We start from the raw sequence: 27,412 nt of genomic DNA on the forward strand, positions 1-27,412 counted from the left end.
AGTGTAGTATAGTATAGTTTAAATACTCCTAAGTATCGTCCCTTTTCTTTTAAAGGAAAAGCCAAAAATAAAAACATGTTAAAGCAGCACGCAGAATAGTATAGTATACTTGAAATATTTAGGAGTATTGTCCCTTTTTAAGGAAACGCCTAAATTCAAGATGTGTTAAAGCAGCACGCAGAATAGTATAATATACTTTAAATACAAGTATTGTCCCCTTTTCTTTTTAAGGAAAATTCAGGAATAAAAATGTGTTAAAGCAGCACGCAGAATAGTATAGTACACTTTAAATGCTCACAAGTATTGCCCCCCCCCCCTCTTTTTTTTAAGGAAAAGCCAAAAACATGTTAAAGCAGCATGTAGAAAGTATAGTATAGTTTAAATACTTATAAGTATTGTCCCTTTTCTTTTTAAGGAAAAGCCAAAGATAACAACATGTTGAAGCAGCACACGGTATAGTATAGTGTAGTATAGTATAGTATAGTTTAAATACTCACAAGTATTGTCCCTTTTCTTTTTAAGGAAAAGCCAAAGATAAAAACATGTTGAAGCAGCACATGGTATAGTATAGTGTAGTACAGTATAGTATAGTTTAAATACTCAGAAGTATTGTCCCTTTTCTTTTTAAGGAAAAGCCAAAAATAAAAACATGTTGAAGCAGCACACAGTATAGTATAGTGTAGTATAGTATAGTATAGTTTAAATACTCACAAGTATTGTACCTTTTCCTTTTGAGGAAAAGCAAAAAATAACAAAAAATGTTGAAGTAGCACACGGTATAGTACAGTATAGTATAGTGTAGTATAGTATAGTATAGTATAGTATAGTTTAAATACTCACAAGAATTGTCCCTTTTCTTTTTAAGGAAAAGCCAAAAATAAAAACGTGTCAAAGCAGCACACTGTACAGTATAGTATAGTGTAGTATAGTATAGTATAGTTTAAATACTCACAAGTATTGTACCTTTTCCTTTTGAGGAAAAGCAAAAAATAAAAAAAAATGTTGAAGTAGCACACGGTATAGTACAGTATAGTATAGTGTAGTATAGTATAGTATAGTATAGTATAGTATAGTTTAAATACTCACAAGAATTGTCCCTTTTCTTTTTAAGGAAAAGCCAAAAATAAAAACGTGTCAAAGCAGCACACTGTACAGTATAGTATAGTATAGTATAGTATAGTATAGTATAGTATAGTATAGTATAGTTTAAATACTCACAAGAATTGTCCCTTTTCTTTTTAAGGAAAACCAAAAATAAAAACGTGTTAAAGCAGCACACAGAATAATATAGTGTACTTTAAATACAAGTATTGTCCCTTAGAAACCATATTTGTGTAGTTTCACTTCTATTTACAATCTGTGGTTGTGAATTCTGTTAAATAAAATTAACATGTACAGAAAATTTCAGTTTAGTTTTCAATTAGTCTCACAAATGCATTGTATCTACCAGGTAGAAAATTGAGCTCTTGTTTATAAAAAAATACATTAAATTAACAGAAGAAAACTGACAAACAAATAAATACAAATGTACCATTTATTGACATAAAAATAACTATTAAGTAATCTGTAGCAGACAATACAAATTAATATAGCTTTATTGATTTAAATATAAAAGTGTCAAGCAGGACAGTTTCTTTATCAGGAAAAGCAAAACAAAAAAGCAGCATATTAGAGACATAAGGCTACTTAAATCATTATTTCATTATTGTGTCATTATTAATATGTGATTTACCTAATTACATAACAGTATACAAACTATTAAGAGCGATGTGCTTGGTTTGTATACGTAATGTGCTATAAAAAGATTGGAAATGTGCTTGACGTAGCAATGGTCATCACTTTGGCCCTGCCCTTTTCACATTAGCCACAGAGAGACGCTGTATCACAGCCTCCGTGCTCAAAGCTTGAGCTTGGATTTCGCACTCCTTTGTCTGAAAAGCTACACTGAGATTCCAGTCCAGAGTTTCAGAATCCAATGATGGATCAATAGTCTGGAAGGCAGCCCTGAGGTGCTCTGCATCCACTTGCCTACATTGATGATATACAAAGCAGGACAAAAGTATGACAATATTCATATCAAAATCTAAAAAGGATTAGTTAAATGTAGCTTCTACTTTGAGGTCTTTAATAACATTCTGTAAACAGTGGATGGATGATGATCTCTCACCCTTTGCCCTCTAGTTGCACTCTCAGCTCGCTGATGTACTGGAGTCTCTCAGCAGTAGCTTGTTTTTTAACTAGACTCAGGAATTCTTTGTGTTTTCCATCTGTGTCCTGGAGTGGGAACAACGTACACAAATACAATGTTGTTCTAACATGTTTATATATGCAGTGCTGTTCAAAAGTTTGGGATCAGATTTTTATTTGTTTTTAAGGAAATCTACACTTTTATTATTAAATTGATCAAAAGTGACAGTAAAGACATTTATAATTTTACAAATAATTTATATTTTCAAATAAATGCTGGTCTTTGAATGTTATTTTCAGCAAAAAAATTCCTGTAAAAATTTTGAAACAAAAAAAAATGTTTATTATAATTACTGAATTTTCATTGTCATCACTTCAGTCTTCAGTGTCACATGATCCTTCAGATATCATTCTAATATGCTGATTTATTATCAGTGTTGGAACGTGTTATACTTTTTTCAGAATTCTTTGATGAATAAAATTTTAAAAAGAACACAACCGTTTAAAATTTTGGGGTCAGTAAATTTTTATTCTCTCTTTTTCTTGAAAGAAACTGATATGTTTATTCAGCAAAAAACTAATAGCAAAGACTTATATTGTTAGAAAAGATTTTCTTTTGAATAAGTGCTGTTCTTTTTCATTTTTATTCATCAAATAATCCTGAAAAAGTATCACAGATTCCGAAAAAAATATTTGGAAGCACAACTGTTCCCAACATAGATAATTCTATAATAAATCAGCATATTACAATCATTTCTGAAGAATCTTGTGACACTCAAGACTCGAGTAATGACTGATGTAAATTCAGCTTTGTATCACAGGAATAAATTATATTTCAAAGTATATTAAAATAAAAAACATTATTTTATATTGTAATAACTTTTTGCAATATTACTGTTTTTTTAAATCAAATAAATGCATATTTATGATCAAATAAATGCATATATACAGTTGAGGTCAAAAGTTTACATACACCTTGCAGAATCTACAAAGTGTTAATTATTTTACCAAAATAAGAGGGATCATACAAAATGCATGTTATTTTTTATTTAGTACTGACCTGAATAAAATATTACACATGAAAGATGTTTAAATAGCTTTTCAAAAACATTTAAATATCTTACCAACCCAAACTTTTAAATGGTAGTGTATACATTCAATCTAAAGTATGTTCTAAGCCAAAATCTTCAAAACTGACCTCTGTATAAAGCGTCTGATAAGCAACACGCACTCCATTACTCCTCAGCTCTGTCTGAGCTACTGTCAACAGCTCCTCTATGTCCTGATCTGACTTTAGAGGGAAAGCCTTCTTCAATGCCTCACTGAAAATTAGCACATGTTATAATAATCAATTTCAATGATACAATTTCTAACAAGGAAATATGAGTTTTTACTCACCAAAATTCTAAAACCGTTAGTGATCCGCATTGTGTTGTGTCACTTTGAATTAAAACCTTGAGCAAGTGAGACAGCAGCTGAGTCTGTCCATGGTAGATACTCTCATCAACCTGCCACAAAACTATAATCAGTCATATTTCACAATAACATTTAGACATTTAGGGGGCACCTTCATTGGACTTGACTGTTCAGCAGTGCTATGGATATTCATCACAAATGATTATTAAGATTAAGCACGAACCTTCCCAGTCAAGACGTCATTAAAAAGGCAAATGAGATCATCTTCAAGATTGTTTTGGATGGTTTCCATCAAGCTGTAGGCCCATTCTCCTGCCTTATCCTTATAATGTTCCACAAGATAGCTATGAAGAAACACCTGTAGATCTCTGGGGTCATCATTCTTCATTAAAGAAAAATGTGTGGAGCAGTACAGCATTAAATAAACATAGTGACTGTTTAAGCAAATCAAGAAAGAATATTGGAATTCCATTCATACCTTTTCATTCTCTGCAGTTTTTTCCCTCCAGATGTCTTTTATAACTCTGACTACATCTGTTTTCTTGAGCTTAAGGTTCTTAAGTTTCCCCTCATATTGTAGATAAATAGGGACGTCACTGGATGTGCCCTGTAAAAACAACTTTTTATCAGCCCAGCAAAGCTGGTGTAGTTCATTTACACCCTGTATTTAGCTTCTTATGTATTTCTTTTTTATATTTAGGCTTCAGATACATAAAAGTTGTGTACATCTTCAAAAACAAAATGTGTAAGAATCATAAACTTGTTTTGTCACAGAGATTATCCTATCAGGTGTTGTTGTTTTTTTTTTCTTAACAAAACCATCCTAATTGGCATGCAAAAATACTTCATCACTGCAGTGCACCATTGCAATTCTTGCTGTTAAGAACACTTACAAGTCCAGTGAAGAACTCATTTTGACCATTCATCTGCTGCAGCAAGATCTCTAGCCTCTTTTGGCTGGATTGACCTTCGAAGAGCTCTTTACATCGTTCGCTGCCTCCTAGTATGTCTGCAACACAAATTACATAAGATTATTTCAAACATAAGCTCAAGAACTGATATGACAGCTTATGACTGGAATATTCAGATAGTGTTACCTGAACATTGTTCCCAGTTTGGTCTGGGAGTTGTAACAATGTGTTTGTCATCTGAGCCATGTTGCTGCACAGACTGATTGGAGTGTAACACAGCAGGTGCCTGTTGATTAGAATAATGTTTAGTAATCAGGTGAGTTATGATTATTTATTTATAACTATAGACTTCTTTGAAGGCTGTTTCTATGCACAACTACCTGACGATGAACCTCAAGCAGTGTGTCATACTCAGACTTCAACTTGTCAAAGTCTGTCTGTAAGGTTTTTAGCTAAAACAATGAAAAAAATCACATTAAACATTATTAACTGTCTTATCCTCATTCTACTTCTAGAACTGATGTTTACGAGTCATTATTTTAGGTTTGATTACATTTAATCCATTCTTGCTTAATAGAATTATTCATGCATTAAGAGCCCGGGTGTGAAAACTTTTGAACAGAATGGAGATGTGTACATTTTTCTTATTTTGCCTAAATATCATATTTTTTCATTTAGTACTGCCATTCGAAAGCTACAGAAGATAGACAAAAGAAGTTACATTTCCCTTATCTTCAAATTCAAAAAGTTTTCACCCCTGGCTCTTGAGTCCCCCAGTGTGAAAACATGGATCTCAAAATCATACAGTCATTGTTGAAAAGGGTTCAAATACACAAAAATGCTGGAAAACAAAAGAATTTGTGAGATCTGAAGGATTTTTCCTAAGAACAGCAGGCAGTTTAACTGTTCAGGACAAACAAGGGACCCATGAACAACTATCAATAAACAAAAAAACACAGCTGTGGCTCATTCAGCTAAGAACACATTATTAAGAATCAAGAGGATGTAAACTTTTAACCAGGGTAATTTTTATAAATTGAACTATTATTTTCTCTTGTGGACTATATGTAAACATCTTTAATGTGAAATATCTTATATTCAGGTCAGTACTAAATAAAAATTAACACGCATTTTGTATGAACCCTCTTAAGTTTGGTTAAATAACATTTTTAATGATTCTGAAAGGGGGATGTAAACTTTTGACCTCAACATGTACATAAATACAAATATTATACAATATGTATTTAAATTATATATCATTTTTTTTCCCCATACCTTTTTAAAAGTCTCCTCATGCATATGATTCAGGTTATCCCAGTCTCGTCGTGGGACCACATCGCTGTATTCGGCTTGCAGGCGGTTAAGCTCAACTTGGACTTTAGTAAGATCCTCTCTACACACCTGCAAAGCCATATGCACCACCACAGGATCCTCAGATTCGTCCTCTGAGAGGAACAAGCAAAGCTTCTGTCAAACCACCTCCTCATTACTTGACCACCTGACTACTGCAACTCACTCCTGCCAATCAAACCTCTGTAAAAATCTCTAGTCCGGCTAATATTCATTATCTTCAAATTATCCGACATCACACCTCTACTATGCTTCCTCCAAGCTAGGGTGACCAGTGGGTTATTGCTTTGTTGCAGGAAAGTAGATGTGATTTTGTGGGAAAATGCAGGATATGTATGAAATTGATAAATTTACTATTATTAGACTAAAAATATAAATGTAAATATTAATGATGATTGGATGATAACCTGCTTAATATCATCAATAAGCTTTAAAAATTAAAAAAGTACTCACCCTTAAGTCATCTTAGGTGTATATGACTTTCTTCTTTTAGAACAATACAGTCCTGGCTCTTCCAATAATCTTTATAATGGCAGTGAATGGCTGTTGAGATTTTGAAGTTCATTAAAGTGTGTCCATTCATCATAAAAAGTGTTCCACGCTGCTCCAGAGGGTTAATAAAGGCCTTGAAGTGAACTGATGCATTTGTGTAAGAAAAAAATCCTTAGTTAACTTTATAAAGTTTATATTTCTGAAAGAGTGGCGTTCCAGCGGATGATGTAGGTGTAGCATAAGCTCCGATGAGAATATCCTAGTCTCGCGAGAACCAAGTTTTTTTGGCAGCAAAGGAAAACCAGTCTCCTCTTGGCTTTTTTCTAAAACCTCCAACATTTTTTGATATAAATCCTTGTTTTTTGAACTTCTAATTTGTGACCGGTGTTTTGTTTTGTTTTCCTAAGTCATCTGCTGGAACGCCACTCTCTCGTTAACACACGTATGACAGTTGGCATGAGCTAGAAATTGTGGTTTATAAAGTTTTAAATATGGATATTTTTCTTGCACAAAAGCATTGATTTGCTTCTGCCAAAACCATGTGAAGCACTTTTTATGATAGATGGATGCACTTTATTGGACTTCAAAATCTCAACCGCCATTATAAAGCTTGGAAGAGCCAGGGCATTTTTATATAACTCCGATTGTATTCATCTGAAAGAAGAAAGTCCTATACACCTAGGATGGCTTGAGGGTGAGTATATCATTGCGTAATTTTCATTTTTGGGTGAACCATCCCTTTAAAAGTAACCAGCTCCGTGACTGGCACTCAATTTGCCCAAGTTCGAGTGACAGACTGCAGGCTACTTTCAGTCTACAAAATATAATGAAATGAATAACAGACTAGAATGTAAAAAAAACATATTAGACTATGCGAATATTAAATGTGTTTTACCCGAGTCAGTGCATCTCAAACTTGTATTTTTGTTGGATCTGGCAGGTTTGTTTAGGACGTTCTTATTCAACACATGTCTAGAAAAAATCCTGCCTGGCTGTATTTAACGACTTTTGATGAGGTCCTGATTCCTTTGCTCCATCCAGTCATCATAAGCAGAAAAAAGCCCTCTCTATGAAATGCTTTGGTTGTTATTCTCCCCACTCTTAGCTAAACCATAGCGGCTGCACAACTGGGTTTTTAAATGGCAATCACATTTTTCTTTTTAAAATCTAAGTCTTATTGTGATATATGTAATTTCAGGAAAGGAAAAAAACACATGCAGGACACTGTTTACGTCTTGCAGGTAGAGGGACAAACTCTCAATGTCAAGATTGTCCCGCAAACTGCAGGACAGGTGGTCACCCTACCACTGGCTCTTAAATTCCAGTAGTAACATTTTTTTCCATGTTTGTTTATTTTTTCAGACACCTCTACTAATTGTTACTAAGTGTAAGCTTCATTTATGACCTCCATTGTAATCATCATGTTCAGTATCTTGGGTGGAGTGCATTGTGCTGATTCTGGTGATGAGCAGTTTTCGTGCATCACGTTCATCCCTGTATAGCTGATACTGAGTGGCCAGTTCCTTTTTTAGATGATCAACCTGTGGGAGAGATACACGTGAGTTTTTGTTTTTTGGTTTTTTGGTTCAAAAAAAGTTCAAAATCGGGGCACCATATCAGGCCATTATATGGAGAAAAATGCTGAAATGTTTTCCTCAAAAAACATAATTTGTTTACGACTGAAAAACAAAGACATAAACATCTTGGATGACCAGGGGGTGAGTACATTAAATGTGAATCATTGTTTTGGAAGTGGACTTCTCCTTTAGGTTCAAGTACTAAATTTACTAAAACTGAAATCAAAATAAAGATAAATAAAAAGAACTAAAACTATATAAACTACTATAAATTACAAAAGCACATAACAGAATTACTAAAAATAAAATATAAAATGAAAGTATAAAAATAAAAGCAAATTCAAAAACACTACAAATGGTTTATTTAAATTTGTTTTCTTTCTGTTTTCACACTCCTCTATTAAAATTTGTATGTAAATGACCTTCACCACTTGAGATGTAAATCAGTGACCCATCGTTTGGCCCTGACAAGCATCTGCTGCAAACATTTCAATTAATTTCAAACTGTGTTCATACATGTTAATAGGATCAAATGTTAATAAGAACCACAACATAATTAATTTGCTCATAGAGAATGGGATCATATGATTCCATAAAATAAGCTTTCCCCTATCATGCTTGTTGTTAACCGATATGTTGGCCAGATCTGTACAAAAGGACAGACATAATAAATGAGCTCCACCTGAATCTGCAGAGTAGTCTGTTGTCCTCTCATACTCTCAATGACACACTGCAGACGCTGACACTCTTGCTTCAGAGCTCGCATTTCATTTCTTTCCTGTACTCTCTGATCCAGAATTCTCTTCTCACACTGTTCCGACACAAGCACCAGCTTCGCCCGCAGAGGTAGCAGATCTCTCATCTGTTCCCGAAGATGCGCTGGAAGACACATTAACATTTTGATTGGTGTCACCTCAACTATTATTTTCCTCATGACCAATACTATTAACCAAGTTCCATTAGCATTTCATTTTACTTTGTATTACACGTCTTGGATTTCTATATTTTGCCTTTGATACAGTTTATATTACTGAAGTGGATCAGAATCAATTTTACATGTTTTGCATTACTATGCCTTTTGTTTAATGCAATACTGATATAATTAGTAACAAATGAAAACTAGAAATGCTGGCAGCCTGCTAGCAAAAAATATTTTCTCTCTCACAAATAACTAAAAAGATTGTACATACCTAATGTGAGGTCATACTCATTTTTAATGACAGACAGAAGAGGCTTATAGGTTTTAAATTCTTCGATTAAATAGCCAAACACCTCCTGGAAAATCTGGAAAAAGCATAAAAAAATATTTTATTTAGAAAGAATGCATTTAATTAATCAAAAAATTACAGTATACACTTTTTTTTGAGAATTATTTTTAAGAATTATATTTCAAATAAATGATGTTCTTTTGAACGTACGAACTATTCATCAAAGAATTAAAAGAAAAAAGTATAAATTTCACAAAAATGTTAAGCTTTTTTAACATAATAATAAATATTTTGAGCACCCAATTAACATATAAGAATAATTTCCGTAGGATTATGTGACATTTTGTAAAGATTTTGATAACATTACAGTTTAAAATATATTAAAATAGAAATTAGACTGCTGTTCAAAAGTTTAAGATCAGGAAGATTTTTTAAAGAAGACTTTTCTGAATACAGAAAAAAAACTGTAATATTCTGAAATATCATTATAATTTAAAATACTGGTTTTCTATTTTCATATACTTAAAAATAGAATTTATTCCTGTGATGCAAAGCATCATTACTCTAGTCTTTAGTGTCACATGATCCTTCAGAAATCATTCTAATATGCTGATTTATTATCAATGATAAAAAGTTATAGTAAAGACTTATTTTGCTAGATAAGATTTCTATTTTCAATAAATGCTATTCTTTTTAACTTTTTATTCATCAAAGAATCCTGAAAAAGTATTACATGTTTCAAAAAAATATTAAGCAGCACAACTGTTTCCAACATTAATAATAAATTAGCATATTAGAATGATTTCAGAAGGATCATGTGACACTGAAGGCTGGTGCAATGGCTTTGCATCACAGAAATAAATTATATTTTAAAGTATATTAAAATGGAAAACTCTTTTTTTAAACTGCAATAATATGTAATAAAATTACTTTTTTCTGTATCTTTGATCAAATAAATGGTACTTTGATGAGCATAAGAGACTTCTTTAAAAACATAAAAAATCTTACTGATCCCAAACTTTTGAATGGCATTGTAGTTATTTTAAATTGTAATCATTTTTCACAATACATATTTTTTAAATAAATAAATGCAGCCATGGTTGGCATAAAACTTCTGAAGCATAGTGTATGCTAAAGCATAAGAGACCAATGCAAAGTGGAATATAAACCTGCAGCCTGAGCTCTTGGACTTTGCCGCCATGTGCATCTAAAGCTTCTAATTCTCTCTTCAGATGAGACTCCAGTTGCTCTAAGAAACGAGGCTTGGTAAGAGATCTGCAACACATCATATATGTAGCCATTAGGACCAAAGTATGCAATGGACATGGAAAAGTGCAAACCAGTGTAAAGTTTTACAACTATTGCAATGCTAAATGAACAATGAGATGCTATGTGTTGTACTTGCCATACCCCTGATGTTTTATTTCTCTGGGCTTTGAGACAGTTTGATTGGTAACTTCAGCCGGCCAGGATGAAAGGTTAACGGATATTTCCCCTGCATTGTTCTGAGGTAAATTAAAGTTGATTTGGCATTATTTAGCATGTGATGGTGGTGTCAAACACTATGAATAAATCTCTTTTCATAGAACTGATAAACCAAATATGCAGAGTATTTAAGTATATGCTGCTAAATCAAAGTCACTCTTTATTTTTTACATTTACATACATACACGACCAGTCAAAAGTTTATGAACAGTAAGATTTTTAATGTTTTTAAAGAAGTCTCTACTGCTCACCAAGCCTGCATTTATTTGATCCAAAATACAGAAAAAAGGAACATTTTGAAATATTTTTACTATTTAAAATAACTGTTTTCTATTTGAATAAATATTTAAAAATGTAATATACTACTGTGATCAAATCTACATTTTCAGCATCATTACTCGTGTCTTCAGTGTCACATGATCCTTCAGAAATCATTCTAAAATGCTGATTTGCTGGTCAAGAAACATTTTATTATTATTATTATTATTAATATTTAAAACAGTTGAGTACTTTTTTCCCAAAGATTCTTTGATGACATTATACACTATACCATTCAAAAGTTTGGAGGGGGGTATTTTTTTAGTACGATTATTTTTTAGTACTTTTTTTTTTTTGCAAGGATGCTTTAAATTGATCAAAAGAGATGATAAAGACATTTATAATGTTACAAAATCTATTTCTAGATTTCTATTTCAGATAAATGCTGTTCTTCTGAACTTTCTATTCATCAAAGAAACTTGAAAAAAATCTATTTTCATATCTATTTCATATCTACTATTTTCTGTCTATTATTTCGACATAATAATAATAATAATAATAATAAATGTTTTTGAGCAGCAAATCAGAATATTAGATTGGTTTCTGAAGGATCATGTTACACTGAAGCCTGGAGTAATAAAAATTCAGTTTTGAAATCACAGGAATAAATTACATTTTTAAATATATTCAAATAGAAAACAGTTATTTTAAATACTAAAAATATTTCAGACTTTTACTGTTTTTACTGTACTTTGGATCAAACAAATGCAGGCTTCCTGAGCAGAAGAGACTTCTTTTCTGTTCAAAACCTTTTGACTGGTAGAGTACTTTTATTATTAAGTTCATTTCACCAGCTAATAGTATAGATTCTATCCATAAATCAACTATCAGATAGATGTGTTTTTTCTTAAATAATTAAAACAATGAATACAGCAGGTTTATAACTTACTTTTATTAACTTTGACCTAGATATCCCGTTATTAATGTGTCGATGTGATCCTCTGCTAACGGAAAGACAGACAGTTTGAACTTGGGTCAAACAGTGACACTAGATTTATTATTATTATTATTATTAACGTTATTTTTTACACTAAGAGTTGTCAAACTGCAGACCTATTGAACTTACGAAAATAATACAGAAATGGCAATTATTGACATGCAGTTTACTTTATACTTATGTTTACTTTAAATATACCTTGATATAAAAACATTTCATGTGTCAGCTACTCATTTACTAGCGATTTTCTACTTAACTTCTGCCTTGTTTGGACTGTAGACAGTCATTTCTAGTTCAGTAAATACGCGACATTAACAATTCTAAAATGTTCATATATCTTGCCTTTCGGAGTGTAACAACGGTGGCAACTGTAGTTCTTTCAGCGACATTTGGACGAATAAACAGCTAAATAATAATCCACAGCAAATTTAACAGCGAACGTCAAACTGAAGCTTCAGCAGCGTGGCATTGTTGTTGTTTGAGAGGTGGTTGCTAAGATACCGACGGACCCTTAAAAAGCCCTTCCGTTTATAGGTGGCCAGAGCATGCCTGTATAAACAACAACGTGACTTCTTGTCTAAAACAGCACGTATGTCGCATTAAATTCGCTTTTATGTGTTAACGCATACGTGTGTTTTTGTTAAATATGTAAAACGTTTAAAGCGCTGGTATGATATAACATGTGAGGGGGGTATTTCATCACGGCAGTGAACGCCGAACGCTGGATTACACCACCGAGTGTGTTGTTTTTCTAAGCCCGTCTGTTTTTTAGACCGAGGACTGCTTAACTTGTTGAAAAAAAAAGGTTAAATGTGACATTGAGTTTTAATACAACGCAGTTGTTTTTAACAGTAAACTTAAATTAGAAGTAAAAACAAGTTTTATATTAATGTATGTTTGAAAGAAAAATCAAATACATAACGTTTAATGAATTAATACTTTTATTTGAATAGTTGAACACAGAAAACAATCAGTGCTGTTTAAATTCAGTTAATAAATTACGCTATGGCTTCACAGACCAACAGTTTAGGATAAGTCTGTTACATAAAAAGCTGAATTACATGCCTAATAATATAGCAGACATGTATGAAATCGATTTGCATCATCACGCATGTGACCAAACGACAGAAGCAGATTCGAGATGCGAAAACACGGTTTAGTTTTGATCTAAATGAAGTACATCCATGCTCAAGCTATAGAATTATGGGTTGCGTTAAAAACTACAAATCCTAGCCTGCGTTTTTCAGCCCGGCTGAATTAGGTATGGGTCATGTAGTTGATGGCACTTCCCTCATGTCAGCAGTGTGCACTGCGCAGGGCTTTGTGTTCAACTACAGTACCCACACGTCACTGTAGAGCGGCTGTTATCCGGGGATATCTCACCGCTGCTGTTTCTCTCCTTAGTCTAGCGCTCTCTCCTTTTTAGCGGATTGGCACAACAGGGTAGGATTACTAGAAGGAATACAAAAACATAAGCAAAAATGGCAGAGCTTGGAGCGGGGAGCCTGCTCACAGGAGATCCTGCTTTTAATTACCAAGAGCATGAGCTAAACGAGCGTTTGAAGCGGCTGTACCCGGCCGTGAATGAGGAAGAGACCCCCTTACCCCGATCTTGGAGCCCCAAGGATAAGTACAGCTACATCGGGCTCTCCCAGAATAATCTGCGGGTGCATTACAAAGGTATACAGATGTGACACACGCTGAACTGTCAAGCCGTAGGCCTTGACAATCCCGGCTGGTTCGCTGCACTCGAATATATGCAATCTCCCCGATCTAGTTTGAGCTGCTTTTTTCCGTCCCCTTTGCTTTGTTGCATAGAAGGAAAGAGGAATGTCCAAATGGGTTGACATTTAGCAAACCATCATGTCAGAATTCGGCTAGCGAGAGTAGCTCCGGGCATAAGCACGGCTGGGGGGTCTAGCTTTTGGACACCTAATGCCATGGCAAGAACATCAAGTGTTATTGATTTGCCAGGCTTATGGTTTGAACTCCCTTTCGGTGAATTAGTCGAGGCTGGTGCTAGCTAGCCACGGCAGGGCAATAAGGGCAGCTAAGCAGCTACAATGAATTGCAAATGCTTGTTCATTTACTCCGCATTGCATAAGTGTGTTTGTTATCAGCTATCGGACGATTTATATAAGGACGCGCACCGCATCACAACGAAACAAATCGCTGAAAACGGCTTTTGCTGCGTATTTGACGCACGAACATGTGCGTGTTTGTGTTGACGAACGATATCGAATTATTCGAATCCGAGCGAATATTTCGAATTCGCCGTAATGAATTCGAATTCCACAACACTAGCTGTGTAAACAGTTGTGGCGTTTCGAATGACCCAGTCGCCTCAGGGGGGTCTGTGAATTTACCCAGTGCAGATGTACTTTTTTTGTTTAACAACGGTGTACGCTTCTAGAGAATACATAATAAAGCTGTCTATTTTGAGAACTATCACTAAGCGTAATATATAAGCTTTTAAAAATATTCTTTCAAGCTAACTACTATCTGTTTTTAATCTTACCAGTCTAGTACTTTTTTTTTTTTTTTTTTTTTTTTGATTACCACGGAGTAATCCACCAGTGACTGTTGTCTTAAATTTCAGTAGACGTACAATAGACTAGTCGTCATTCCAGAAGTGACTTGTATGTTTATTAGTCCCTAGTACTTATATTATTCACTAGTACTTATTTATTTGACACTAGTCACTGTTCCAGTAATGCCAAGTAACTTCTATTGTTTCTGGTAACAAATTACACATTTTTGCCATTGAATTCTATTCTATTCTTGAAGCTGGTTCACATAATAACTATTCAGTAATTGCTGCTGGTGACTATTCCAGTTTATTATTAGGCCTATTACTTATTCCTAGTTAGTTTAAATGATATAGTTGCTTGTATACATTCCAGTTTTTTTAATGCTAACTGAATAGATGCTAACTGCATTTACTAAACACAAGAAGTGTGTTTAATTAAGCCTACAACACTCTAAAAAAAATGCTGGGTTAAATACAGAAAAACTCAGCAAATGGGTTGTTGTGACCCAGCATTTGGGTTGAATGTTTAACACAACCTTTTGGGTAGTTTTATTTAACTCAGCTGTTGTTCTAAAAATGGCTAAATATCTTAAAATAAACCCAAAATAGGTTGTAAATGAAAAATCAGACACATAATTGCTGGAGGCTTCAGCAGTTATCAAAAGGTGAACATTTATTGCTAAGCAATTAAAAAAATGTTTAATATTTAATTATTTATTTAACTTCTTAGTAAATCTTAATTTATTGAGCGTATTAATAAAAGTTTTAAGCAGGAAATATAGTAATTTTTAAGTAACAGCTGAGTTAAATGAATGTCCCTAGACAGTTGGGTTAAACATTTAACTCAACCGCTGGGTCAAAACAACCCAATTTCTGTTGTATTTATCCCAGCATTTTTTAGAGTGTACTATGATATTTAATTGAACTATAAAGTAGCTTTCCAAAAAGCTATTCATGCCATAATTCATGAGTTATTAATTTTGTAATTAGGTTGTCTGACAGATTACTGAAGTGTTACTGACATGTGCCCTTGTTATTTTTAGTTTAGGTACAAATGCTGTTATATAGCACCTAATTCTGATTCAGTGATGTGTGTCTGTGGGCCTGTTGTGCAATACTTTACTATTTGAGGGTCATTGGTGTGTAAACTATAGCTGTTCATTTTCTTACATGTTCATTTGACGGCTCTTGTGTCAAGGCAAAGTTTATCCTCTAGTTTAGTTCATCCCCTTTGACACATCAATGAACAACGCTGCATTATTTTGGTAAGGTACACTGCTTTGTGTCTGTGGAAAATTGTACCTCATTGGCAACTATCTCCTTTCAGGCGATGGCTATGTTTACCACTTCATATGGTGGCTGATGTTAGCCAAGTATTTGATTTTTAAGAGTCAGATGATATTGATATACTGATATTGATTTCTTTCCTTGTTGTTAAGGATCTTTGTTTCTTTTTGTTCTGACTGTTTGGGTCAGTTTATCCTCAAAGCAGGATTGCACTGATTAGATTAGGATCAAACAAAGGCTTGTTAATATAATCTATAGCCATTATGTACCTTGCAACAACATATTTAAAGCAGCTCCACTTAATAAATGATTTAGGCTAACCTGCAGTCTATTAACCTTCAGTGCTGTTTGGCCAGTGTACCAGATTCTATTTCTGTAGTCTGAATTTTAGGTAACACCATGTTAAGACAGTAGATTTATCCTGTCAAATAGTGATGTAAATCTGTGCAATGTTTATGCCATGTGATATTGTATTAGCCCACATGGCTTTCTATCTTTATTTAGGGAGTATGTAAAAAAATAGGCAAGCGTTTGCATGATGAAACAAGGGGAAAAAACACCAGAGGCTCATTTTCTAGCTTTGTTCCCAGTGTGGACCTCATTTTACTCATTGTCACACTGACAAGGACGTGAGCCTGTTAATGGAGACAGGAAATGTGATTTTTTTTTTTTTTTTTTTTTGCAGCACTACACCCATGCAGATTGTTTTTACACCACCTCCTGTGAGAAGATTAATGCTAAATACATATATACCATAAGCTTAGATTGTTTCTTCGCGGTTTGGTGGGCCGCTGTCCATTTTCTGTGCAGGCTGTTGGGCTCTGTTTCCTTTAAGCTCATTGTAATGTTTGCCTATAGAGGGCTTTTGCCTGTTTGAGGAGCCAATCATGCATGTTCAGTCGTTGCGGTGACATCACCAGATTGTGTTCGTTTCCCCCTAGTGTCTCTGTGAAGCTGTGAAACCCTGTTTGCTAACACTAGCACAACACTTCCAATCTTCTCTCCCTGTGTCTTTGTTCTCTTATACTGTAGATTTTTTTTTTTTGCCTGCTTAGCTGATGTTATTATGGGTGCCAGCTGTAGCCTTGCACAGCTCTCACTTTTTCCCTTAGATGTTTTGACAGAAACCCTTAAGTATTGAAAAAAAGGGAGTTTTACCAGATAGCAGTGCAATTTTGTGGTGATTTTGTGTGTGTTTATGTGAGTGATTGTATGTCGTTCCACCATTCATTTTTTTCTTTCTTTTTATTTTAATAGACATGAATAGAAATTAAGTCATCTTTCACCCCAAGTCAAAAAGAAAAAATAAGAAATATTATTTAGTATAAAGACATTAAGATTAAACTTTTTTTAAATATTATTTTTTATTTTATTTTTGATTTAAAAATTTTTTTTTTCCCATCATGATGATGTTTAACAATTGTAAGTAAATGAAGTTAGAATCAGCTTGACCCATTTTGACATAATTTTTATAATTTACAAAAGCGAATATAATTATTTGTGCCGGGCGTCACGTTTGTCGCGAATGTCGCGTCTTCTGTGCAAGTTGAAAAATGTCAACTCAAGCCGAAAATTCACATGATGCATTGTTGCGCAAGCCAATCAGCAATGAACTTATTGACACGCTCAGTGTGGAAAGGCCAGTTGTATCAGAAAATGGAGGAAAGCATTTTGCGATTATTTTATTTGCGCAAGTGACAAAAAAACATTGCGTGAGTAGTGTAGAGCGATAACGTGAGGAGAACATTTGCTTCACGTTTGGTGTGCGCGGCAGTTGTCGTGTGTTCACACCAAAAGCGAATTTAATTATTTGCACCAAATTACATACAAAGGCAATGCAATACGTGAATAGACAAGAGTACGCACCAGGCATCACGAATGACACGAACATGCGATATTGCATCTTCTGTGCAAATTGAAAAAATTCAGCTTGGCGTGTTGTTGTTTGTACTTTGTATCAGTATATCATAAATAGAACGTGGCATCAGTTTCCTGTCTAGGTTTAAGTAAATATGACATACAAAGCTTTGTTTACAAAATAAATTGATTAGCCGCATAATTTTACCTCGCAAACATGGAAACTTAAAAAATGCTGTTCCGTTTTGCAGGCTGGCCATTCAAATCTGTCACAGAAAGCATTGTTAGGCAAACTTTTTTTCATTTGCAAAATGTCAGTTTATACAAAGTATTTAATCTCATCGGTTTCAGTCTTTGTCTTTCACATACAATATGTTTTCTGTTTGAATTGGTTCATTTGAAAGTAGATATTTCACTATCTATAGACACATTTTTGTAAGGCAAGTATACACAGACTTTCGAAGTTTGACGTTCAAGTTCACAGAGACCGAGACGGCAGAAGTGCATCCTGTTTGCTTTCGTTATTTTACAAAAGTGCAACGATTCGTTGTTTAGTAGAGTCTTTACAGATTTGAAAAATGTATGTTTTATCTTTATGCTCAAAAATGAGTATTTTAAGAGCAAGTGACTGCCCCTGCACCTCCATCTGTCATGCAGTGAGCATGCTACTATTCAGCTTTTTTTTTCTGCGAAAAACGTAGAAAAACTTAAGCATTGCGGTTTAAAAACAAGTGATGATTGAAATGCAATCAGCAGTGAAAGAGAACTCATTTCGCTATATGTGCACGCCTGAGAGACTGTTTCTGAGTACTGTCAATAAGGTTCACGCAAGTGTCCTCATAAACAGTTTAGGTCTTTTGGCCTTTTCACACAGGACGCAGAATGCGCTCCGCTGGCCGCTGGGTTCAGCATAGCCCTTTAGATGCAAAGCAATTAGCGCTATGCTGGCCAGAGCAAAGTAGGCGGAGTTTTCAAAACTTTTAACGGGAGTTCTGTTTGGATGCCCCGTTTCTATTGGCTGCGCAGGTAATCATCACAGAGTGCAGCGGCGAAAGTTGAACTATTGTGAACTTTGATCGTGGCGTGCATGCACTTTGGTCAACGCAGCAACAAACTGTCCCATGGTGCAAGCCATTGAAATTAATAGGTTTCATAGCACAGCGCAGCACATTCTGCATCCTGTGTGAAAGGGCCATTAAATGAAAGCAAACCGCCGAGAAAGAAAACTTGTGTAACAATATATTAGATCAGAGGTAGCTCTTAAAGTGACAGCAGTCTAATGTTCCTGCTCTCTGTCATTCATGTTAGTCAAACAACAAAAGAGAGAAAATCTCTTACTGCTCATAACGAAATAACTTTGTAACATTAATAAGTAATATATATTTAATTTACACAGGGAATAGTATGCAGTGTTTTTATACATTTTATTACATTATACAATGTATGTAGCATTTCTCATTTATTTGTTCTACAGTAGCTTTTTTTGTCCTGTTGCTTGTAATTAGTTTTCTATTTTTATTTAGTCGCTAACTGTTTACTTTTATTCAGTGAGCTTGAGTTTTTTTTTGTCATTTAGGCTAGCATTAGTTTGTTGACAAGAATTATGAAATTTCTATAGTATCAAAAATGTATATCATGAAGACCTTATTTAAAGCAAAAATAACTACATTGTGATATATATCGTTACTGTGAAATAAAATTACTCATATTGTGATGTGAGATTTTGGTCATATCGCTCACCCCTGTGACTTACTAATTTGTTCCTTCGTTTTAGTTAAATCATACCTTAGTATTAATTTACTTGGAGAACAACTTAATCAAATGTGGCCACAAGTTAATAAGCATCGAGAATGAATTTTAGTATCTGTTTTTTACATATCTTGTGTGAACTCTGTAGTACAGCGCATTGTTCCCCTGTAGTGCAACTTTCAGTATGACCTGGATATTGTTTGACAGTGAGTCACTGACAACTATCAAAATTGTTCTGTATCACCAATTTCTGTTTAAGTCAAAATGTAAATAGGTCTATGTGGTTTTTCTTAACTAGTTTACTTGAAATAAGAACACTGTTTAAGGCACCTGCATGACCTTACATGTTGTTGGGTTGTATAATGATTGTAGGATGTAAATGCTTACATATTTTTATTAGATTCACCCTTGTGTTAAGACTGAAAGCGAGTTGGTTATATGTCCTAAAGCGTTAACAGATTATTAACTCACCACCTTTACAAAACAAGAGAAGTATGACGCATGTAAATAAAGCAGCACTAATACAAAACATAGCATAAAATAATATGTCCTACACTGGTTTAGAGCAGCGCTGTAAGATGCAGCAAACCTATGATTATGCACTGCAGAGGAGGACTTTCTATGAAAGCCGTTTGTGTTTTGTGCATTAAACATGTTTGGCAGAGAACTAGAGGGAGGGACAGACAGACAAGCAACTAAAGAAGGAGAGAATCACCCAGGGTCCTCTTGCTGTTCTGTGCTCCCAGAATGGTGTGGTCATGGCATGATGTATAAATAGATTGAGTGTGTGAGCAGGGGGCGGGGAGGTGCATGCACACGTATGTGCATTTGTAGTGTGTGTGTGGTTTGTTGGGAGAGAGAGTTGGGGATTTGCACATACAGGGTCGTCTGCCTTTACTCTGGTTGTATGAGCCATGGATATAAATAGATTTTGTGTGTGTTCTTGATTATGAATGCTTGTCTGGCTTTGGCAGACAAACCTATTGTGACTTCCTAGCAGAACTTGGAAAGCTAAAAATAAAAGTGATTAATATTATTACAGTAATCGGAGATGATGATAATGATGAATACATATGCTTAGTACACCATTTTTAATTTAAAAAACACATACAGTAGCAATGTGACTGGGTGTCCTGCAATTAAAACTCAGGTGAGGGTTACGTTACAAGTCGGGGGACACAAACCCAAAGATGCGGCGAAATGTCCATATATGTGCATACAGATGAGTTAAACATGAGACTCCAGAAGTGCAGTGAAGTTGAATGAATGATTGGCTCAGGAGGAAGGCCTGGCCTCGCAGAATCTAATACTGTCTGTCCATTAATGCTGGCAGGTGTTGCAACATGCAGGAAACTGGATTAGGAGATTGAAGCACATTGCTGTGGTACATGGAGGCTTAGACGACAATGACACTCACCAACTTCCTTTCTCACGATTGTATTAGAGGTTAACTTTAAAGATGATGTTAAATGGCGTTCAAAACCTGTTTTGTTTCCTTAGTGTGACTTGTTGGGTGAAGCAGGATGTAAATCGATTCATCCATCTGGTATAATTATGAAAGTTGACTTGCCAGATCAAAACGGACCTTTGCATTTGAAGGGGCGGGGGCTAAAAAGATAAGAGGGCTTGATGATGTCAGCAGAGGACGAAAGTTGTTTTAGAAGCTGTTTTTTCTTTTTGTTTGTTTTAAATTAAGCACTGGTTATTATGGAAGCCCGTTTGTGCCACTGAATAAAAAATTTAAAAGGTAATTGTGACTTTTTATCTCACAATTTTAACTTTTTTTACATTTTGCAGTTCTGACTTATTTAAATTTATTGACTTATTCTGACACAATTCTGAGATATAAACTCGCAACTGCGAGTTGTAAAGTCAGAATTTCAAGATATAAAATTTGCAATTCTGACTTTTTTTCTCAGAATTGCATGATATAAACTCGCAATTCTGAAGAAAAAAAAACAGAATTGAAAGATTAAAACAATTCTGAGAAATAATGCAGCAATTACTACTTTTTTTTTTTCCTCAGACTTTATTCACAATTGTGAGTTAAGTCAGAATTGTAAGAGCACAGCTCTGAGGACATCTTTTTTGAGAGTTATCTCACAGTTCTGAGGAAAAAAGTTAAAATAGCAAGAAAAAAAAATCTGAACTGCAAGATGCAAACTTGCATTAGCGAGACAAAAGTCAGAATTGTGAGATTAAAACCAGTAATTCTGACTCTTCTTGCAAATGCGAGTTAGTATCCTGCTGTTCTGACTTTATAACTCGCAATTGCAAGTCTAAATCTCACAAGTCAGAATTGCAAGTTTGTATTACGCAATTCTGAGAAAAAAATCAGAATTGAGAGATTTAAACTCGCCATTTCGAGTGATAAAGTCAGTATTGTGAGAAAAAACCTTGCAAGATTTAAACTCACAGTTCTAAGAAATAATGTTGCAATTCTGACTTTTTTTCTCCGAATTGCAAGTTTATTTCTCGCAATTCTGACTTTATAACACACAATTGTGATGAGCTCGCAGTTCTGAAAACAAGGTTTTTTTTTGCAAATTATCTCACAATTCTGAGAAAAAAAGTCAGAATTGGCAGAAAAAAATCAGAATTGCGAGATACGCACTCGCATTTGCGAGGAAAAAGTCAGTGTCACAAGTTTTTATCTTGCAATTCTGGCTTTATTTCTCGCAATTCCAAGTAAATGTTCTGCTGTTCTAACTTTATAACTCAAAACTGCGAGTTTAAATCTCACAATTCTGAGGAAAAAATCAGAACTGCATGTTTGTTTTACTCGATTCTAAGAAAAAAAATCAAAATTGTGAGATATAAACTCTCGCAGTTGCGAGAAAAAACTCAGTTGCAAGATTTAAACTCACAATTCAAAAAAGTCACGAAAAAACCTCAATTGCAAGATTTAAACTCACAATTCTAAGAAATAATGTTGCAATTATGACTTTTTTTCTTAGAATTGCAGGTTTATTTCTCTCAGTTCTGACTTTATAACACACAGTTGCGATAAACTCGCAGTTCTGAAAACATTTGTCTTTTTTGCTAATTATTTCACAATTCTGAGAAAAAGTCAGAATTAACTAAAAAAAAAATCTGCATTGCGAGATACGACCTCGCATACGCGAGAAAAGTCAGTAAGCTATTTCTCACAATTCCAAGTTAATGTCCTGCTATTCTGACTTAATAACTCACAATTGCGAGTTTAAATCTCACAATTCTGAGAAAAAAGTCAGAATTGCGAATTTGTATTATGCAATTCAATTGCAAGATGTAAACTCACAATTGCGAGAAAAAGTCAGAATTGTGAGATTAAAAAGTCGCAATTACCTTTTCAATTTTTTTATTCAGCTTCCGTAGATTAATCATTTACATTAGGACTAGAATAGTCTCTTTAAAAAGTAAAGAGCCATTTTGTTTTCATGTTGACTTTGTAGGACTTTATAGACTTTATTGGGAATTTTTAAAGGTGCGGCGTATAATTTCTGCAGCTCTAACCACACTAAATGGAAATGCAAAAATAATTCCTTCCAAACTGGTTTCCCAAACACTCCTCATCTACAAACAAACTGTACACAAGGAGTGTGCTCACAAACAGGTAGTACCACCACAAACCTGTCCCATTGGTTGAGCCGAAAGTTGACATATTGGACCACTCAAACAAACAGAGCGATGTTTTATTGCCACACTGTTTGCACTCTTTGGGAATACAACCTCAGCTTAATTATAGATGTCTCTGCACATCAAAATGTGTTGGTAGAGAGTATTTTAACTTTAAGAAGTATTACTTAAAGGGATAGTTCACCCAAAAATTCTTTCATTATTTACTCACCCTCATGTCATCCCAACCTATATGACTTTCTCTCCTCATTTTGAAGCATGTCTGTAACCAAACAATTTTGGTAACCTTTAATTTCCATTGTACTGAGAGAAGATATTTCTCAAACTATGTTATTTTATGTAATTCACACAGGTTTGAAACAACATGAGTGTTGGCAAATGATGACCGAATTGTCATTTTGGTCTGGAGAACTGTGAGAATGAGAGTTAGAGGGGAGTATTGTTGGTTTTGGGTTCACCTGACTCCAATTGGATGTTTCTTGTAGGTTGTTACCACAAGCATTTAAAAACAGGAGCATGTTGTCATCAACTTTCGTGACCTGTCCTTAGCTAAAAACCCTTTACATGTGCCCTTAAAAACTTCTCTGAACCTTGTTGTTATTTATGTGGACAGTCATCTATACCAGAGTGTGTGTTTGGTCAGTGACTCATTTCCCTCAATGTTTCCGTCTTGCTGTAGGCCACGGAAAAAACCACAAGGATGCAGCGTCTGTACGGGCCACCCATCCTATCCCCGCCGCTTGTGGTATCTACTACTTTGAGGTGAAGATCGTAAGCAAAGGAAGGGATGGGTAAGTGCAAACAGCTACTGGATGTTGGCATTTATACACAGTGTTTTGCTGAGATTTGTACGTCATTTGGAAAGTCGTGTGACTGGTAGAATTTGAAGACAAGAGCTGTCTGTTTTATAAATCTGTTTAACAGATTCAAAATCCTCAGAGCACATTGAAAATCTTAGGACTTTGAAAAAAAAAAAAGTAAATTTGTGACATTGATCAAGTGACTCCTTGTACAGATGTTTTTTACTTTTTCCACTGAAGTAAAAAAACAAATCATAGAAAAAACATTACATTTTACACAAACTTGTGCTGTTCATGTAGCTTGTGTGCAATAAAGCAAAAATGACAAATTAAATACTAAGACATTCTGAAATGAATGTAAAGCATTCTCACTGTGTCAGAACAATAATTGCTATGAAACTTAGACTCTGTGTCATGCTCTAGTCACTAGTTGGTAAGTATTTGTCATGCCTTCAGTTTGAAGATATCATTGTCCAAAAATAAATGGAAAATGCTTCCACCCTTTCCTGTCACCACTTTGCAATATGAGTACTAAAAGTATTCCTGCTGGATCACTCATGTCATACTAGGCCATCTAACTGCAACTTACAGGTCGTGCCTGAAACTGTTGAAAAGTGTCGAGTCATCCTTTAGTCACTGTGGTCCCAGGCTGTGTAACTCTCTCCCAGACTCATTTAGCACTTTTATAAAGTATCCCAAAGTACCTTGAGCAGGGCTTATACTCAGTTTAATCACAAATTTAATTATCCCAGTTGATTGAACTTGATTGCTCTCTTATTTTATTAAGGTGTGATCACACTATTATTTGGTGATTTGTCACGGATAAAATCGCGTAATTTACATAGGAATGGTTAAAAGATTGTGATCTCGATTCACACACCCACACAATCTTATTTCTGAATGACAAAGATTTGTCTATGTATATTAAACCTTTCAATTCTGTGTTCGTGCTCCTGCTGACACAGAGCAGTTATTTAGGGTTTGCACTTGTGTCACGATTTGGTCAATTACCCACCCGGATTCGTGGCCATATTGGCAATACTCATATGTATACAACGGCATGGATTGCACGGTTAATGTACTACTGAATACATAGTTCTGCTAATAATAGTGCTTCAAATAACATTTGTTGATTACAATGTTAGTTACATTGTTTAGCCACTAGGTGGTGAAAAGTAACTATTAAAAATGTATTTGTCAATGAATCAATCGGTTTTGAAGGGATTCATTTAAAAACACTGATTCATTCAGTAATGAAACAAGTGAAGTTTTTATGAGTGAGTAATTGAATCGTTCATTCAAGAGATTAATTCAAAAATGCAGATTCATTCAGTAATAGAACAAGTAAAGTATTTATGATTGAGTCAGTGAATTGTTCATTCAAGAGTTTTGTTCAAAAACACTGATTCATTCGGTAAGTAAGTGAAGTTTTTGTGAGTAATTGAATCGTTCATTCAAAAGATTTGTTCAAAAACATTCATTCATTCAGTAATGAAACAAGTGAAGTTTTTATGAGTGAGTGATTGAATCGTTCATTCAAGTGTTTCATTCAAAAATGCAGATTCATTCGGTAATGAAACAAGTTAAGATTTTATGAGTGCGTGACTGAATCGTTCATTCAAGAGATTTGTTCAAAAACGCTGATTCATTCAGTAATGGAACAAGTGAAGTATTTATAAGTGAGTAATTGAATCGTTCATTCGAGAGATTCATTCAAAAACGCAGATTCGTTAAGTAATGAAACAAGTAAAGTATTTATGAGTGAGTCAGTGAATCGTTCATTCAAGAGTTTTGTTCAAAAACGCTGATTCATTCAGTAATGAAACTAGGGAAGTATTTGAGTGAGTCAATGAATTGGTCATTCAAGAGATTTGTTCAGAACGCTGATTCATTCAGTAATGGAACAAGTGAAGTGTTTATGAGTGAGTAATTGAATTGTTCATTCAAGAGATTCATTTAAAAATGCTGATTCGTTCAGTAATAAAACAAGTAAAGTATTTATGAGTGAGTCAATAAATCGTTAAGTCATTGAAACATTCATTCAAACATTTTTTTAAAATGGTTCATTCAAGCTGATTATACATTTTTGAATTGAATGAGGCAATTAATATTTTGTCAACCTCTAGTAAATCTCTAGTAAATTGTTGTTTTGTTTAGTTCAGAATTGTGGGATAATCGTGATCTCTATTTGAAACAAAAAAATGTGTTCAAAACATGATCAAGTTGGTCACATATTCACTGCATACTGTGTGGTGTTGTATATACTGTAGAAATGTATAAAGCACAACTCACACGAAAGTCAGTTTCTCATTGGTCTAAAAGCAAATACTGTGTGAGCTTTGCTTTATACATCACTACACTATTGACAATAGGAGTTTGACCTTTTTTGCCCACAAAAGTGTGCAACAGGAGCATAATGTATGGTTTTAATGCAGTTTCATTGCTTATCAGAGGCCTTATTTTTAGTAAAGCTAACATTTGTCCTCTCTCATTGGTGTTTGCAGATACATGGGAATTGGACTGTCCGCCCATGGGGTCAACATGAACAGACTGCCTGGTGAGTGAGTGTGTGTTTGTGCTTGTATGTACACTAAAGCGATGAGCTGTTCACCACAGGTCATGGTGAACTGTGAGTGACTAAAGAGCGGGTGAGGTTCTTTAGCTCGTTTGGTTACATATTAAGTGTGTTAAAGTGAAAAAGAAATAGTATTCATAACCTGTTTTAATTCTGGCAGAATACTGAAGGAAAAAAAAGTAAGGAGGGACTTGATTTCATCTATCGGGAATGATTGGATTGTGAAAAGTGGGCATTACATGCCAGAATGAAGCCAGGCGATTGGAGAAAGCCAAAAAGGAAAGTTGTTTAGGAAGAGCTTTGAAGATTAAAAGAGAAGTTATTACATTTTGATTAAAGATTATGGAGACTTTTTTCTTTGCAGTAGCGTGCACTGACGAATCCTCTCATGAAAAGGCCAACATAGTCTTGTAGCCTAAAACCATTTGTCTTCTACTTTTTTCCATCTTACACGTTTTAATATCTTTTTATCACAGTAAACTATAATTCAGGACAGGAACAGGCTTCAACATGTCTTGAAAAAATTCTAGCTTTGGGACTGACCTTGCAGATGCAGAGACATCTCAGGGTTTTTCTTTTTGTGCACCTCAATCTCAGGAAATAACTTTTGTGATGTGTTTTTTTTTTTTCTCACGAGTCCTCAAAGGAAAGGAGAGGAGACCTAGATCTCATTATTGGTTTTCCTCAATGGATTTTACCTGGCATCCAGAATGTTCTGAGATCACAAAGCCTTGTCATAATTATTCATAGCTAAAAGCTAAAATTAATCAGAGAAAATCTTTTCATTCTCACAGAGAATCCATTCATATGCCGGAGGACGTCAAGCTGCTACTGGGCCAGTTTATTTAAATGACTAACTGGAATGAAAAATGACACAATAACCAAACATAATCTAGTTTGATTGCAAACCCAAATGAAATTTGCTCATATTATCATAACGAAGGATGTTATATAGTAAATTGACTGAATATTTTGATTATAGTATGTGGAGCGCACTCCTATACACAATATTTGGAATTATATTGGCTGCATGTATGATTTGGTAACGCAAAGTTAATCTAAATGAATTAAAGTATGATTTAACACCAAAACAGATTAAACTGAAATCTAAATTT

At 34.4% G+C, this 27,412-nt stretch overlaps 2 protein-coding genes across 7 annotated transcripts in view; one reads left to right on the top strand and one right to left on the bottom strand.

Moving 5' to 3' along the window:
• Window positions 1-1,555: 1,555 nt before the first annotated feature.
• On the bottom strand, window positions 1,556-12,789 carry tsnaxip1 (translin-associated factor X interacting protein 1). Of its 4 annotated transcripts, none has more exons than XM_051135591.1 (17): window positions 12,224-12,789; window positions 11,834-11,888; window positions 10,552-10,646; window positions 10,311-10,416; window positions 9,124-9,217; window positions 8,616-8,812; window positions 7,762-7,897; window positions 5,790-5,959; window positions 4,892-4,966; window positions 4,701-4,800; window positions 4,497-4,612; window positions 4,082-4,210; window positions 3,827-3,985; window positions 3,586-3,695; window positions 3,386-3,509; window positions 2,168-2,274; window positions 1,556-2,028 (listed from the first exon to the last, which is right to left on the bottom strand). In XM_051135591.1, the coding sequence occupies exons 1-17, from the start codon at window positions 12,268-12,270 to the stop codon at window positions 1,836-1,838; spliced, it is 2,013 nt and encodes a 670-aa protein (XP_050991548.1). In that variant the 5' UTR covers window positions 12,271-12,789; the 3' UTR covers window positions 1,556-1,835. The 4 variants fall into 4 exon arrangements, with proteins under 4 accessions (XP_050991548.1, XP_050991549.1, XP_050991550.1 ...); XM_051135592.1 differs by having other exon boundaries at window positions 11,834-11,885; window positions 12,224-12,787; XM_051135593.1 differs by having other exon boundaries at window positions 4,895-4,966; window positions 12,224-12,787.
• An 80-nt stretch (window positions 12,790-12,869) lies between these two features.
• ranbp10 (RAN binding protein 10) overlaps window positions 12,870-27,412 on the top strand; it is a 36,359-nt gene continuing 21,816 nt past the window's right edge. Inside the window, exons 1-3 of one of the 3 annotated variants that reach the window (XM_051135596.1) lie at window positions 12,870-13,561; window positions 23,602-23,713; window positions 26,227-26,279. In XM_051135596.1, the coding sequence (XP_050991553.1) occupies window positions 13,363-13,561; window positions 23,602-23,713; window positions 26,227-26,279 (364 nt within the window). In that variant the 5' untranslated portion in view covers window positions 12,870-13,362. The remainder of the gene's footprint in view (window positions 13,562-23,601; window positions 23,714-26,226; window positions 26,280-27,412) is intronic. The other 2 variants (XM_051135595.1, XM_051135597.1) reach the window with 2 other exon arrangements.

The sequence above is a fragment of the Labeo rohita genome, chromosome 18 (genome assembly GCF_022985175.1).
Source record: "Labeo rohita strain BAU-BD-2019 chromosome 18, IGBB_LRoh.1.0, whole genome shotgun sequence".
Taxonomy (NCBI): domain Eukaryota; kingdom Metazoa; phylum Chordata; class Actinopteri; order Cypriniformes; family Cyprinidae; genus Labeo; species Labeo rohita.

Coding starts and splice junctions, on each gene's coding strand:
- tsnaxip1 (XM_051135591.1), bottom strand. CDS start 12,270: ATGTCGCTGAAAGAACTACAGTTGCCACCGTTGTTACACTCCGAAAG. Junction 10,417..10,551: donor AGAGAAATAAAACATCAGGG/GTATGGCAAGTA, acceptor GATGTGTTGCAG/ATCTCTTACCAAGCCTCGTT. Junction 4,967..5,789: donor ATGAGGAGACTTTTAAAAAG/GTATGGGGAAAA, acceptor TCATTGTTTTAG/CTAAAAACCTTACAGACAGA.